This window comes from Scyliorhinus torazame, chromosome 21, assembly GCF_047496885.1.
Source record: "Scyliorhinus torazame isolate Kashiwa2021f chromosome 21, sScyTor2.1, whole genome shotgun sequence".
Classification (NCBI taxonomy): Eukaryota; Metazoa; Chordata; class Chondrichthyes; order Carcharhiniformes; family Scyliorhinidae; genus Scyliorhinus; species Scyliorhinus torazame.
This window is the reverse complement of record NC_092727.1, coordinates 113,166,828-113,182,700: the sequence shown is the minus strand read 5'-3', so window position 1 is coordinate 113,182,700 and position 15,873 is coordinate 113,166,828. Positions and strand designations below refer to the sequence as shown.

Genomic DNA, 15,873 nt, shown 5'->3' with positions numbered 1-15,873 from the left:
CGATTCATTGCGCAATCAAATGTCACCGTGGAAATCAATAACAAAAAATGATTGCAGCATTCCATAACTCCAGCTGAAATAAACACCCAAAAGATCCTGCTGGAGAAATGCTGTGGTGTTGAAAACTGAAATAAAAACAGAAAATGCTGGGGAAACTCAGCAAGGACTGACAGCATATGTGGAATGAGAAACAGAGACAATGTGACATTTCTGAGTTCTGAAAGGTGGCACAGTGGTTAGCACTGCTGCCTCACAGCGCCAGGGACCAGGTTCGATTCCGACCTCAGGTGACTGTCTGTGTGGCATTTGCACTTTCTCCCGTGTCTGCGTGGGTTTCCTCCGGGTGCTCCCGTTTCCTCGCACTGTCCAATGATGTGCAGGCTAGGTGGATTGGCCATGCTAAATTGCCCCTTTGTGTCCAAAATATTGGTTAAGGTCACTGTGTTACAGGGATAGGGGGGGGGGGGGTAGGCCTCAGTAGACTGCTCTTTTGAAGGGTTGGTGCAAACTTGATGAGCTGAATGGCAATCTTCTGCACTGCAGTGTTTCTATGAGTCGAAGAAGAGTAATTTGAGATATCAACTCTTGTTTCCCTCTCCATGGATGCTGCCAGACCTGCTGAGGTTTTTCCAGCATTTTCTGCTTCATCCGCGACCCCGTGGCAGCAACAATGCTAAATTTATTTGAGAGAAAAGGGCTAACGATTTGAGCGCAGATGACCTTTTGTCAAAGCTAAAAGGCATATTGGGAGATATTTGTACTGCTCCCAATGTGGTCTCCTCTATATCAGAGAGACTCAACTTGAACTGGGTGATCGCTTTGCTGAGCACCTTCAGTCTGTGCACATTCAGGACATTGTCCTTCCCGTTGCCTAGCCATTTTAACCCAAGACCTTGCTCACATGTCTATTTTTGGCCTGCTGCAATGTTCCAGTGAAGCTTCATGCAAACTGGAGGAACAGCATCTCATCTTCCGGTTAGGCACGCTACAACATTTTAGTCTCAGCATCGAATTCAACAACATCAGATGATTAGCTCTACCCCACCTCGACCCTTTTGTTTTCATTTTAACTGCCCTTTACCTTTTCTCAACTTTGCTTCCCCCTTCCCCTGTAAATCTGTCACAGTTTACCCTCTGATTTTAGTTTCTCTGCTATTTGGCCTTTCACACCTTGTATTCTCTCTGGGGACTGCCATTAGCACTCTTTCCCCTGGGTATCTGTGGCTATGACTCATTTTTCCTTCCCTCAATGCACAGTATAAATATTTCCCACTTTCTATGCATTTCAGCTTTGACAAAGGTTCATCTGGACTCGAAACGGTGACTCTTTTCTCTCCCTACAGATGCTGCCAGACCTGCTGAGATTTTTCAGCATTTTCTCTTTTGGTTTCAGATTCCAGCGTCCGCAGTAATTTCCTTTTATCAAATTTATTTGAACCTGGAGGAGGCGAAAGTGTTGGGAAAGCGTTATCCTGTTGCTTTAGTTCGAATGGTCAGAAGGACAAATGGAGGAGGCCAGTTAACAATTAAAATCTCAACCAGAGTATTGCCAGAATAACTGGAGCACCCGCGTCAACAGCTTCGGAACCAATCCGTGCCGAGTGTCTCTTTCTTCTATCAATCGTTCCCACTTGTGTTCGTCAAAGACACAAGTTACCTGCCGCAGCCTCTGCCGCTCATCATGAACTTGAAGGTTTTGTTCGTGGTCTTGGCGGTGGCTTTGGTGGCGATTATAGCCCTGAACTGGATTCTGGCGGTGGGCTTGTCCAAATCCCCGCTCTGTGAGCCCCCCGATTATTTCCAGCGGCTGCACGAGGAGCACCGCTTCTCCGGTGATAGCGGCGTGTTTGCAGACCTCACACTGGAGGAGCTGACGAGCATTCAGAAATACCTCCAGCACAAACTGGGGGCCAAGCTGGTGGGCGGCAGTCAAGCGCTGCCGTCTGACAATTTCATTTACACCATCGAATTGCAAATCCCCCCGAAAAGGAACGTCTTAAAGTACTTGGACCACTACGAGAATCAGCCTAGGAGGGAAGCCAGGGTCGTGGTGATATTTGGGGCTCAGACTGAGCCCAATGTCACTGAATACATCGTGGGAGCCCTTCCAGATCCAAGTTACCACAAAGACATCACTTCCCAGCGGTACCCGATTCTCAGCTTCAACTCCAGACCATTGACACAGTTCGAGTACAAAAAGGCCGTTTCCAGAATGGGGTTGGAGAAAGTTTCCCTACTTCTTCGGGAAAGTTTTGGAGCAGATTCGGAAAACCTGGTTCACCTGGATTCTGCCCCCCGTGGTTTCAAACCCGGGGACAGGGAAACCTGGTTCCCTTTTCTGAGGAAAATCGGTGGTTTATTCATGCATCCTGTGGGGTTTGAAGTGCTGATTGATCACAGCAGCAGAAATGAATCAGAGTGGAGGGTGAAAAAAGTATTTTACAATAACCAGTACTTTGATAGTATTGATGAACTGGCCGATAGGTATGCCAAAGGGACCGTGAAGAAGATAAAACTACACCGTGAGGAATCTGACCACAACTATGCATCACTGGAACCTCACACTGAATATAAAATAGCCTCCCCTTTACAATATGAGCCACATGGCCAACGGTACCATGTTGAAAATAACCATGTTGTCTATTTCGGGTGGAGCTTTGCATTTCGACATAGTACTGTCAATGGTCTGCAGTTGTTTGATATCAGATTCCAAGGAGAAAGGATTGTCTATGAATTAAGTGTAGAGGAGTTAAATTCTGTTTATGGAGGCAATACACCATCCTTAATGAGGACCAAGTTCTTAGACGGTCATTATGGAGTTGGGAAATGCTCCAATGAGCTGTTGAGAGGCGTGGACTGTCCCTATGCTGCAACATTCCGGGACACCTTACACTTTATAGAGAGCGAAGAACCACAGAGCATACCAAATTCCATTTGTATCTTTGAACAAAACCGAGAAATGCCCCTCAGGCGTCACTATTCAAGCTGGTACACTGCCCCTTCTTATGGGGGATTGTCTGACAACGTGCTCATCATCAGATCAATATCAACCATGGGGAACTATGATTATATCTTTGATTACATGTTCCACAACAATGGGGTTATTGAGACCAAGGTCCACCCCACAGGGTATGCGCTAACTTCACTCCTTTTTGACGAAGGACTTACCTATGGAGGGAAACTTGAAGAAAACGTCTTAGGGAATATTCACACTCACTTCTTGCACTTCAAGGCTGACCTGGATGTAGCGGGTAGGTCCCAAGTGAATTTCAAAACTTCATCACTGTTCGTGGTTAAATTTGTCAATGTGTCCAGTAGTTCTATCTGAGGACATGATTATGTCTTTTGGATTGGATTGGATTTGTTTATTGTCACGTGTACCGAGGTACAGTGAAAAGTATTTTTCTGTGAGCAGCTCAACAGATCATTAAGTACATGAGAAGAAAAGGGAATAAAAGAAAATACATAATAGGGGAACACAACATATACAATGTAACGACATAAGCACTGGCATCGGATGAAGCATACAGGGTGTAGTGTTAATGAAGTCAGTCCATAAGTGGGTCATTTAGGAGTCTGGTGACAGTGGGGAAGAAGCTGTCTTTGAGTCTGTTCGTGCGTGTTCTCAGACTTCTGTATCTCCTGCCCGATGGAAGAAGTTGGAAGAGTGAGTAAGCCGGGTGGGCGGGATCTTTGATTATACTGCCCGCTTTCCCCAGGCAGCGGGAGGTGTAGATGGAGTCAATGGATGGGAGGCAGGTTCGTGTGATGGAATGGGCGGTGTTCACGACTCTCTGAAGTTTCTTGCGGTCCTGGGCCAAGCAGTTGCCATACCAGGCTGTGATGCAGCCTGATAGGATGCTTTCTATGGTGCATCTGCAAAAGTTGGTAAGAGTCAATGTGGACATGCCGAATTTCTTTAGTTTCCCGAGGAAGTATAGGCGCTGTTGTGCTTTCTTGGTCGTAGCGTCGACGTGGGTGGACCAGGACAGATTTTTGGAGATGTGCACCCCAAGGAATTTGAAACTGCTAACCATCTCCACCTAGGCCCCGTTGATGCTGACAGGGGTGTGTACAGTACTTTGCTTCCTGAAGTCAATTACCAGCTCTTTAGTTTTGCTGGCATTGAGGGAGAGATTGTTGTCGCTACACCACTCCACAAGGTTCTCTATCTCCCTCCTGTATTCGAACTCATCGTTATTCGAGATCCGGCCCACTATGGTCGTATCATCAGCAAACTTGTAGATGGAGTTGGAACCATGTTTTGCCATGCAGTTGTGAGTGTACAGGGAGTAGAGTAGGGGGCTAAGTACGCAGCCTTGCGGGGCACCGGTGTTGAGGACTATTGTGGAGGAGGTGTTGTTGTTCATTCTTACTGATTGTGGTCTGTTGGTCAGAAAATCGAGGATCCAGTTGCAGAGTGGGGAGCCAAGTCCTAGGTTTTGGAGCTTTGCTATGAGCTTGGCTGGGATTATGGTGTTGAAGGCGGAGCTGTAGTCAATAAATAGGAGTCTAATGTAGGAGTCCTTGTTTTCGAGATCCTCTAGGGATGAGTGTAGGGCCAGGGAAATGGTGTCTGATGTGAACCGGTTGCAGCGGTATGCGAACTGCAGTGGATCAAGGCGTTCTGGGAATATAGAGGTGATGCGCTTCATAATCAACCTCTCGAAGCACTTCATTACGACTGAAGTCAGGGCCACTGGTCGGTAGTCATTGAGGCACGTTGCCTCGTTCTTCTTTGGTACCGGTATGATGATGGTCTTCTTGAAGCAGGTGGGGACCTCGGAGTGGAGTAGGGACAGGTTAAAGATATCCGTGAATACCTCTGCCAGCTGGTCCACGCAGGCTCTGAGTGCATGACCAGGGATCCCGTCTGGGCCCGTCTCCTTCCGAGGGTTCACTTTCAGGAAGTCCAATCTGACTTCGGAAGCTGTGATGGTGGGTATGGGTGAATTATGGGCTGCTGGGGCACCCGCCAGCGGATTGTTGGTTACCTGCTCGAACCGAGCATAGAATGCATTGAGTTCATCGGGGAGGGGTGCGCTGCTGCCAGAGATACTGTTCGGCTTCGCTTTGTAGCCCGTTATGTTGTTTAGTCCTTGCCACAACCGCCGAGAGTCTGTCTGTGACTCTAGCTTGGTTTGATATTCTCACTTGGCATTCCGGATGGCTTTGCGGAGGTGGTACCTGGATTTCTTGTATAGGTCAGGGTAGTCTGCCTTGAACGCCTCAGATCTGTCCTTCAGTAGGGAGTCAATCTCGCAATTGAGCCATGGTTTCCGGTTGGGGAACGTACGTACTGCTTTCTTTGGCACACAGTCGTCCAAACATTTGCTGATGAAGTCTGTGACGGTGGTGGCATACTCATTTAAGTTGGTCGCTGAGTTCTTAAATATGGACCAGTCCACTGTCTCTAAGCAGTCACGTAAGAGCTCTTCTGTCTCCTCGGACCAGCACTGCACAACCTTCTTAGCTGGATTTTTAGTCGCGTGCCTCGAGTTTATTTCATTCGCTCGAATGTTTAAGAGTCAGTGCTACTCACTAGTCTTGGAGCACTTAACCCCTTGTTCCTGAATATACATGGAATCTGGAAAAGAGCAATCAATAGGCTTCTAAATTGCGTAAAGTCTAACATCCCTGGCATTATTTCATGCGGTTGGATGTCTCTCCAGTCAATGTCTGAAATTTCTTTGTCGCTACAAACAAATCACTAGATGTCAAGTCACTACTTTCCATTCATTAAAGAACAGTCAATAACTAACATTGAAATAATTAATTTTTTTCTTTTTGCAAATACCCAAGTGCACTCAGGCCTTTAGTTTTCCCAAATCCACTCTGCGCCTGAGAAGTCTTTTCTTCAATTCATTGCGAATTGTGAAAAAACAAATCTCTGGAAAGATCACGAGCCTCTGACATAAAATAACTTAGATCACGTGGAAAACACCGTCCAATAATCTTCACAATTGAGTTCTACCATTTGCTCAGGAGCTTGGATAATGAATCTAACCTTGATTGTCAATTTCCTTCCAGCCTCTGAGTCGCCTCGTGTCCAGGGAGCTTTAGCTGGCACACGATAGAGAGTTGTGGTGGGCAGTGGAACAACAACAGGACCTTGAGTTGGGGTACCTTTAATGTCCCATGGCATTTGAAAGAGGCTGGAGGGCCTAGACAGCTGAAGATATGGCTGCCAATCATGGGCGAAGGAGGGAGAGAGGGGTTATAGGGACAGAGAAATTAAATCAATGGCAAGAATTTGGCGTTTGTTTAAGGGTTAATTTATCCGTTACTGAATTTTGGAAAAGCCTAGAATCCCTGAAGGAGGCCATTTGGCCCATCATGTCAGCACTGACCTCGGGCAGCACGGTGGTGGAGTGGTTAGCACAGCTGCCTCACGGCACCGAGGTCCCAGCTCCGATCCCGACTCTGGGTCACTATCTGTGTGGAGTTTGCACATTCTCCCTGCGTTTGCATCGGTTTCACTCCCAAAACTCAAATGATGTGCAGGGTAGGCGGATTGGCCACGCTAAATTGCCCCTTAATTGGGAAAAAATGAATTGGGCACAATAAATTTACTTTTAAAAAGTCTGCATCGATCCTCCAAAAAAGCCCTCCCCCCCCCTCCCCCCCTTCCCTGGTTTGGCATTTTTTTCTGGCTATCAGACCCGGCAGATGACAGTGAAAGACTTGGCTAAGGTGTTGGAGGAGACCTGTTGTGAAAATGGTGGAGGCGGAAGCTACGCCATCAGTGCAGAACCCTCAGATGGAGCAATTGATGAGCTTCATCAAGGAGGAATTTCAACAGCAGAGGAAGGAGATGCACAATGACTGGTCAAAGGGGATTGAGGAGGCAGTGACCTCTTCGCGTATTGGGTGGAAAAGTGCCTCGAAGCACAGGGGTGATGATCGGTGAGGTGGAGAAGGTGGGGTCCAACCAGGGCGACCGGATTGTGTCTTTGGAGGTGGAGGCCGGAATCCTGGGGGATCTGTGCAAGTCGCTGCGTTCGGAAATGGAGGAGCAGGAGAGCAGGTCCAGATGACAGAATTTGTGGATTGTGGGGTTGCCGGAAGGTGTGGAAGGAACGAGCACCATGAAGTACGTTTCGAGGATGTTGACCAGGTAGGTGGAGGAGAAGGGTGCTGGATAGTGCAGCAGAAGTGGACGACTGGGCCCATAGGTCGTTGAGGCGGAAGCCGAGAGCAGGGAGCCGTCGTGGCCAGTGAATGTGCGGGTGCATGAGTTTCTGAATAGGATCTCAAGATGGGCCAGGGCGAAGCGAGTCTGCGAATGTGAGGGTAATCGAGTCCGGATTTACCAGGACATTGGCGTGGAGCTGGCGAAGAGGCATGCGGGTTCCAACAAGGCAAAGGCAGTGCTGTACATACGACAAATTTGTTTTGGGATGTTGTACCTGGCCAGACTCTGGGTGACTCATGATGGCCAAGAATATTACTTTGAGACACCGGAGGAGGCGAGTGACTTTATAAGGGAGCAGCAGCAGTGAAGGAATGGTGATATAGTTCCAAGTCAGGGTGGATACAGAGACTCAGGAATGAGCAAGAGACCAGAATTGGAGGAGTGCAGATTTCTGACAGTTATAGGGCTGGAGGAGGTTAGGGTGGGGCGAGTCCATGGAAGGAATTGAAAACAAGGATGGTAGTTTTAAAATTGAGGAGTAGCTTAACCGAGAGCCCATGTAGATCAGCAACTGTCAGTGTGATGGGGGAATGGGACTTGGTGTGAGGTAATGATAGGCAGCAGAGTCTTAGATGACCTCAAGTTTATAGAGAGTGGAAGATGGTAACTTATATGTTCATAAGATATAGGAACAGCATTAGGTCATTCGGCCCATCGGGTTCGCTCCGCCATTCTATCAAGGCTGATATGTTCCTCATCTGTTACCAACAATGCTACATACAAAGAGCTGGATTGCAAAATCAGCCAGAGCATCTCCTCCCTAGAACACATGACCTCGGAGCAGGAGTAGGCAATTTAACCCCCCGAGCCTAGACACCTTCAATGTGACCATGGCTGATCCCAACAAGGCCTCAATTCCACCGTCCTGCCCGTTCTCCATAACCCTTCAACCCATTACCAATTAAAAATCTGTCTAACTCCTCCTTAAATTTACTCACTGTCCCTGCATCCACCGCACTCTAGGTCAGGGGTGCATTGAAATAGTCAAGTTGAGAGGCAAAAATTAAGGTTTTAACAGCAAATGAGCTGAGGCAGGTCAGGGCAATGTTCTAGAGGTGAAAATAGTGATGGCATGGATATGTGTTCAACGTTCATCTTGGGGCCAGCAACGTGAAGAGTTTGGTTTGGCCTCAGACGCTGAGAGAGGCTTGGAGGCAGCAGCTCTGAAACAGGGGTTGTTGTGGGGCCGAAAGATAATGGACATCATCTGGCAGATGTAAAACGATTCCATTAAGAAGAGGCCAATGTCCTGGCCAACATTTATCCCTCAATTTACATCACAAAAACAGATAATCTGGATGTTACTGCTGTGTGTGGGAGCTTACTGTGCACATTTTGGCTGCCATGTGGCCTATTTTCCAACAAGGTACTTTGTTGGCAGTAACTTGCTTTGAGACCTCCGCGTATCACGTAATGCACTGTATAATTGCAAGTCTTTCTTTCATTTCCACTTGTCTGCGGATGTGTTGCTGGGGAAAAACCTCCCCCAAAATACCAGTTTCCACCGATTCCTTATTTCATTGTTAGGTGGCAGCAACAGTGCGAAATTGATTTGAACCCCGAGAAAGTGCTGGGAAAGGATCTGCCTGTTGCTTTAGTTCGAATGGTCAGAAGGACAAATGGAGGAGACCAGTTAACAGTTAAAATCTCAGCAAGAGTATTGCAGAATAACTGGAGCACCCGCGTCAACAGCTTCGGAACCAATCCGTGCCGAGTGTCTCTTTCTTCTGTCAATCGTTCCCACTTCTGTTCGTCAAAGGCACAAGTTTGCTGCCGCAGCCTCTGCCGCTCATCATGAACTTGAAGGTTTTGTTCGTGGTCTTGGCGGTGGCTTTGGTGGCGATTATAGCCCTGAACTGGATTCTGGCGGTGGGCTTGTCCAAATCCCCGCTCTGTGAGCCCCCCGATTATTTCCAGCGGCTGCACGAGGAGCACCGCTTCTCCGGTGATAGCGGCGTGTTTGCAGACCTCACACTGGAGGAGCTGACGAGCATTCAGAAATACCTCCAGCGCAAACTGGGGGCCAAGCTGGTGGGTGGCAGTCAAGCGCTGCCGTCTGACAATTTCATTTACACCATCGAATTGCAAATCCCCCCGAAAAGGAACGTCTTAAAGTACTTGGACCACCACGAGAATCAGCCTAGGAGGGAAGCCAGGGCCGTGGTGATATTTGGGGCTCAGACTGAGCCCAATGTCACTGAATACATCGTGGGAGCCCTTCCAGATCCAAGTTACCACAAAGACATCACTTCCCAGCGGTACCCGATTCTCAGCTTCAACTCCAGACCATTGACACAGTTCGAGTACAAAAAGGCCGTTTCCAGAATGGGGTTGGAGAAAGTTTCCCTACTTCTTCGGGAAAGTTTTGGAGCAGATTCGGAAAACCTGGTTCACCTGGATTCTGCCCCCCGTGGTTTCAAACCCGGGGACAGGGAAACCTGGTTCCCTTTTCTGAGGAAAATCGGTGGTTTATTCATGCATCCTGTGGGGTTTGAAGTGCTGATTGATCACAGCAGCAGAAATGAATCAGAGTGGAGGGTGAAAAAAGTATTTTACAATAACCAGTACTTTGATAGTATTGATGAACTGGCCGATAGGTATGCCAAAGGGACCGTGAAGAAGATAAAACTACACCGTGAGGAATCTGACCACAACTATGCATCACTGGAACCTCACACTGAATATAAAATAGCCTCCCCTTTACAATATGAGCCACATGGCCAACGGTACCATGTTGAAAATAACCATGTTGTCTATTTCGGGTGGAGCTTTGCATTTCGACATAGTACTGTCAATGGTCTGCAGTTGTTTGATATCAGATTCCAAGGAGAAAGGATTGTCTATGAATTAAGTGTAGAGGAGTTAAATTCTGTTTATGGAGGCAATACACCATCCTTAATGAGGACCAAGTTCTTAGACGGTCATTATGGAGTTGGGAAATGCTCCAATGAGCTGTTGAGAGGCGTGGACTGTCCCTATGCTGCAACATTCCGGGACACCTTACACTTTATAGAGAGCGAAGAACCACAGAGCATACCAAATTCCATTTGTATCTTTGAACAAAACCGAGAAATGCCCCTCAGGCGTCACTATTCAAGCTGGTACACTGCCCCTTCTTATGGGGGATTGTCTGACAACGTGCTCATCATCAGATCAATATCAACCATGGGGAACTATGATTATATCTTTGATTACATGTTCCACAACAATGGGGTTATTGAGACCAAGGTCCACCCCACAGGGTATGCGCTAACTTCACTCCTTTTTGACGAAGGACTTACCTATGGAGGGAAACTTGAAGAAAACGTCTTAGGGAATATTCACACTCACTTCTTGCACTTCAAGGCTGACCTGGATGTAGCGGGTAGGTCCCAAGTGAATTTCAAAACTTCATCACTGTTCGTGGTTAAATTTGTCAATGTGTCCAGTAGTTCTATCTGAGGACATGATTATGTCTTTTGGATTGGATTGGATTTGTTTATTGTCACGTGTACCGAGGTACAGTGAAAAGTATTTTTCTGTGAGCAGCTCAACAGATCATTAAGTACATGAGAAGAAAAGGGAATAAAAGAAAATACATAATAGGGGAACACAACATATACAATGTAACGACATAAGCACTGGCATCGGATGAAGCATACAGGGTGTAGTGTTAATGAGGTCAGTCCATAAGTGGGTCATTTAGGAGTCTGGTGACAGTGGGGAAGAAGCTGTCTTTGAGTCTGTTCGTGCGTGTTCTCAGACTTATGTATCTCCTGCCCGATGGAAGAAGTTGGAAGAGTGAGTAAGCCGGGTGGGCGGGATCTTTGATTATACTGCCCGCTTTCCCCAGGCAGCGGGAGGTGTAGATGGAGTCAATGGATGGGAGGCAGGTTCGTGTGATGGACTGGGCGGTGTTCACGACTCTCTGAAGTTTCTTGCGGTCCTGGGCCAAGCAGTTGCCATACCAGGCTGTGATGCAGCCTGATAGGATGCTTTCTATGGCGCATCTGCAAAAGTTGGTAAGAGTCAATGTGGACATGCCGAATTTCTTTAGTTTCCCGAGGAAGTATAGGCGCTGTTGTGCTTTCTTGGTCGTAGCGTCGACGTGGGTGGACCAGGACAGATTTTTGGAGATGTGCACCCCAAGGAATTTGAAACTGCTAAGCATCTCCACCTAGGCCCCGTTGATGCTGACAGGGGTGTGTACAGTACTTTGCTTCCTGAAGTCAATTACCAGCTCTTTAGTTTTGCTGGCATTGAGGGAGAGATTGTTGTCGCTACACCACTCCACTAGGTTCTCTATCTCCCTCCTGTATTCGAACTCATCGTTATTCGAGATCCGGCCCACTATGGTCGTATCATCAGCAAACTTGTAGATGGAGTTGGAACCATGTTTTGCCATGCAGTTGTGAGTGTACAGGGAGTAGAGTAGGGGGCTAAGTACGCAGCCATGCGGGGCACCGGTGTTGAGGACTATTGTGGAGGAGGTGTTGTTGTTCATTCTTACTGATTGTGGTCTGTTGGTCAGAAAATCGAGGATCCAGTTGCAGAGTGGGGAGCCAAGTCCTAGGTTTTGGAGCTTTGCTATGAGCTTGGCTGGGATTATGGTGTTGAAGGCGGAGCTGTAGTCAATAAATAGGAGTCTAATGTAGGAGTCCTTGTTTTCGAGATCCTCTAGGGATGAGTGTAGGGCCAGGGAAATGGTGTCTGATGTGAACCGGTTGCAGCGGTATGCGAACTGCAGTGGATCAAGGCGTTCTGGGAATATAGAGGTGATGCGCTTCATGATCAACCTCTCGAAGCACTTCATTACGACTGAAGTCAGGGCCACTGGTCGGTAGTCATTGAGGCACGTTGCCTCGTTCTTCTTTGGTACCGGTATGATGATGGTCTTCTTGAAGCAGGTGGGGACCTCGGAGTGGAGTAGGGACAGGTTAAAGATGTCCGTGAATACCTCTGCCAGCTGGTCCACGCAGGCTCTGAGTGCATGACCAGGGATCCCGTCTGGGCCCGTCTCCTTCCGAGGGTTCACTTTCAGGAAGGCCAATCTGACTTCGGAAGCTGTGATGGTGGGTATGGGTGAATTATGGGCTGCTGGGGCACCCGCCAGCGGATTGTTGGTTACCTGCTCGAACCGAGCATAGAATGCATTGAGTTCATCGGGGAGGGGTGCGCTGCTGCCAGAGATACTGTTCGGCTTCGCTTTGTAGCCCGTTATGTTGTTTAGTCCTTGCCACAACCGCCGAGAGTCTGTCTGTGACTCTAGCTTGGTTTGATATTCTCACTTGGCATTCCGGATGGCTTTGCGGAGGTGGTACCTGGATTTCTTGTATAGGTCAGGGTAGTCTGCCTTGAACGCCTCAGATCTGTCCTTCAGTAGGGAGTCAATCTCGCAATTGAGCCATGGTTTCCGGTTGGGGAACGTACGTACTGCTTTCTTTGGCACACAGTCGTCCAAACATTTGCTGATGAAGTCTGTGACGGTGGTGGCATACTCATTTAAGTTGGTCGCTGAGTTCTTAAATATGGACCAGTCCACTGTCTCTAAGCAGTCACGTAAGAGCTCTTCTGTCTCCTCGGACCAGCACTGCACAACCTTCTTAGCTGGATTTTTAGTCGCGTGCCTCGAGTTTATTTCATTCGCTCGAATGTTTAAGAGTCAGTGCTACTCACTAGTCTTGGAGCACTTAACCCCTTGTTCCTGAATATACATGGAATCTGGAAAAGAGCAATCAATAGGCTTCTAAATTGCGTAAAGTCTAACATCCCTGGCATTATTTCATGCGGTTGGATGTCTCTCCAGTCAATGTCTGAAATTTCTTTGTCGCTACAAACAAATCACTAGATGTCAAGTCACTACTTTCCATTCATTAAAGAACAGTCAATAACTAACATTGAAATAATTAATTTTTTTCTTTTTGCAAATACCCAAGTGCACTCAGGCCTTTAGTTTTCCCAAATCCACTCTGCGCCTGAGAAGTCTTTTCTTCAATTCATTGCGAATTGTGAAAAAACAAATCTCTGGAAAGATCACGAGCCTCTGACATAAAATAACTTAGATCACGTGGAAAACACCGTCCAATAATCTTCACAATTGAGTTCTACCATTTGCTCAGGAGACTTGGGTTTGTGAGCTTGGATAATGAATCTAACCTTGATTGTCAACTTCCTTCCAGCCTCTGAGTCGCCTCGTGTCCAGGGAGCTTTAGCTGGCACACGATAGAGAGTTGTGGTGGGCAGTGGAACAACAACAGGACCTTGAGTTGGGGTACCTTTAATGTCCCATGGCATTTGAAAGAGGCTGGAGGGCCTAGACAGCTGAAGATATGGCTGCCAATCATGGGCGAAGGAGGGAGAGAGGGGTTATAGGGACAGAGAAATTAAATCAATGGCAAGAATTTGGCGTTTGTTTAAGGGTTAATTTATCCGTTACTGAATTTTGGAAAAGCCTAGAATCCCTGAAGGAGGCCATTTGGCCCATCATGTCAGCACTGACCTCGGGCAGCACGGTGGTGGAGTGGTTAGCACAGCTGCCTCACGGCACCGAGGTCCCAGCTCCGATCCCGACTCTGGGTCACTATCTGTGTGGAGTTTGCACATTCTCCCTGCGTTTGCATCGGTTTCACTCCCAAAACTCAAAAGATGTGCAGGGTAGGCGGATTGGCCACGCTAAATTGCCCCTTAATTGGGAAAAAATGAATTGGGCACAATAAATTTACTTTTAAAAAGTCTGTATCAATCCTCCAAAAAAGCCCAACCCCCTCCCCCTACACCCCCCCCCCCCCCCCCCCCCCCCCCCCCCCCCTTCCCTGGTTTGGCATTTTTTCTGGCTATCAGACCCGGCAGATGACAGTGAAAGACTTGGCTAAGGTGTTGGAGGAGACCTGTTGTGAAAATGGTGGAGGCGGAAGCTACGCCATCAGTGCAGAACCCTCAGATGGAGCAATTGATGAGCTTCATCAAGGAGGAATTTCAACAGCAGAGGAAGGAGATGCACAATGACTGGTCAAAGGGGATTGAGGAGGCAGTGACCTCTTCGCGTATTGGGTGGAAAAGTGCCTCGAAGCACAGGGGTGATGATCGGTGAGGTGGAGAAGGTGGGGTCCAACCAGGGCGACCGGATTGTGTCTTTGGAGGTGGAGGCCGGAATCCTGGGGGATCTGTGCAAGTCGCTGCGTTCGGAAATGGAGGAGCAGGAGAGCAGGTCCAGATGACAGAATTTGTGGATTGTGGGGTTGCCGGAAGGTGTGGAAGGAACGAGCACCATGAAGTACGTTTCGAGGATGTTGACCAGGTAGGTGGAGGAGAAGGGTGCTGGATAGTGCAGCAGAAGTGGACGACTGGGCCCATAGGTCGTTGAGGCGGAAGCCGAGAGCAGGGAGCCGTCGTGGCCAGTGAATGTGCGGGTGCATGAGTTTCTGAATAGGATCTCAAGATGGGCCAGGGCGAAGCGAGTCTGCGAATGTGAGGGTAATCGAGTCCGGATTTACCAGGACATTGGCGTGGAGCTGGCGAAGAGGCATGCGGGTTCCAACAAGGCAAAGGCAGTGCTGTACATACGACAAATTTGTTTTGGGATGTTGTACCTGGCCAGACTCTGGGTGACTCATGATGGCCAAGAATATTACTTTGAGACACCGGAGGAGGCGAGTGACTTTATAAGGGAGCAGCAGCAGTGAAGGAATGGTGATATAGTTCCAAGTCAGGGTGGATACAGAGACTCAGGAATGAGCAAGAGACCAGAATTGGAGGAGTGCAGATTTCTGACAGTTATAGGGCTGGAGGAGGTTAGGGTGGGGCGAGTCCATGGAAGGAATTGAAAACAAGGATGGTAGTTTTAAAATTGAGGAGTAGCTTAACCGAGAGCCCATGTAGATCAGCAACTGTCAGTGTGATGGGGGAATGGGACTTGGTGTGAGGTAATGATAGGCAGCAGAGTCTTTTTTTTTTTTATTAAATGTTTTATTGAAAATTTTTGGTCAACCAACACAGTACATTGTGCATCCTTTACACAATATTATAACAACACAAATAACAATGACCTATTTTATAAACAAAAAATGAATAAATAATAAATAACAAAAATGAAAACTAGCCCTAATTGGCAACTGCCTTGTCACAAGTAACACTCTCCAAAAATATAATTTAACAGTCCAATATATAATTATCTGTAGCAACGACCTATACATACTATACAGTATATATTAACAACCCTGAGAGTCCTTCTGGTTCCCCCCCCCCCCCCCCCCCCCCGCCACCCCCCCCCCCCCCCCGATCCTGGGCTGCTGCTGCTGCTGCCTTCTTTTTCCCATTCCGTCTATCTTTCTGCGAGGTATTCGACGAACGGTTGCCACCGCCTGGTGAACCCTTGAGCCGACCCCCTTAGGACGAACTTAATCCGCTCTAGCTTTATAAACCCCGCCATGTCATTTATCCAGGTCTCCACCCCCGGGGGCTTGGCTTCTTTCCACATTAGCAATATCCTGCGCCGGGCTACTAGGGACGCAAAGGCCAAAACATCGGCCTCTCTCGCCTCCTGCACTCCCGGCTCTTGTGCAACCCCAAATATAGCCAACCCCCAGCTTGGTTCGACCCGGATTCCTACTACTTTTGAAAGCACCTTTGTCACCCCCATCCAAAACCCCTGTAGTGCCGGGCATGACCAAAACATATGGGTATGATTCGCTGGGCTTCTC

The 15,873-nt window shown here is 48.0% G+C and overlaps 1 protein-coding gene and 1 pseudogene across 1 annotated transcript in view; both read left to right on the top strand.

Annotated features, from left to right (window-relative positions):
- Positions 1-1,625: 1,625 nt before the first annotated feature.
- LOC140398520 (amine oxidase [copper-containing] 2 pseudogene) lies at positions 1,626-3,343 on the top strand (annotated as a pseudogene).
- A 5,443-nt stretch (positions 3,344-8,786) lies between these two features.
- aoc2 (amine oxidase copper containing 2) overlaps positions 8,787-15,873 on the top strand; it is a 28,094-nt gene continuing 21,007 nt past the window's right edge. The window contains exon 1 of the mRNA XM_072487289.1: positions 8,787-10,559. Within this exon, the coding sequence (XP_072343390.1) occupies positions 8,990-10,559 (1,570 nt within the window). The 5' untranslated portion in view covers positions 8,787-8,989. The remainder of the gene's footprint in view (positions 10,560-15,873) is intronic.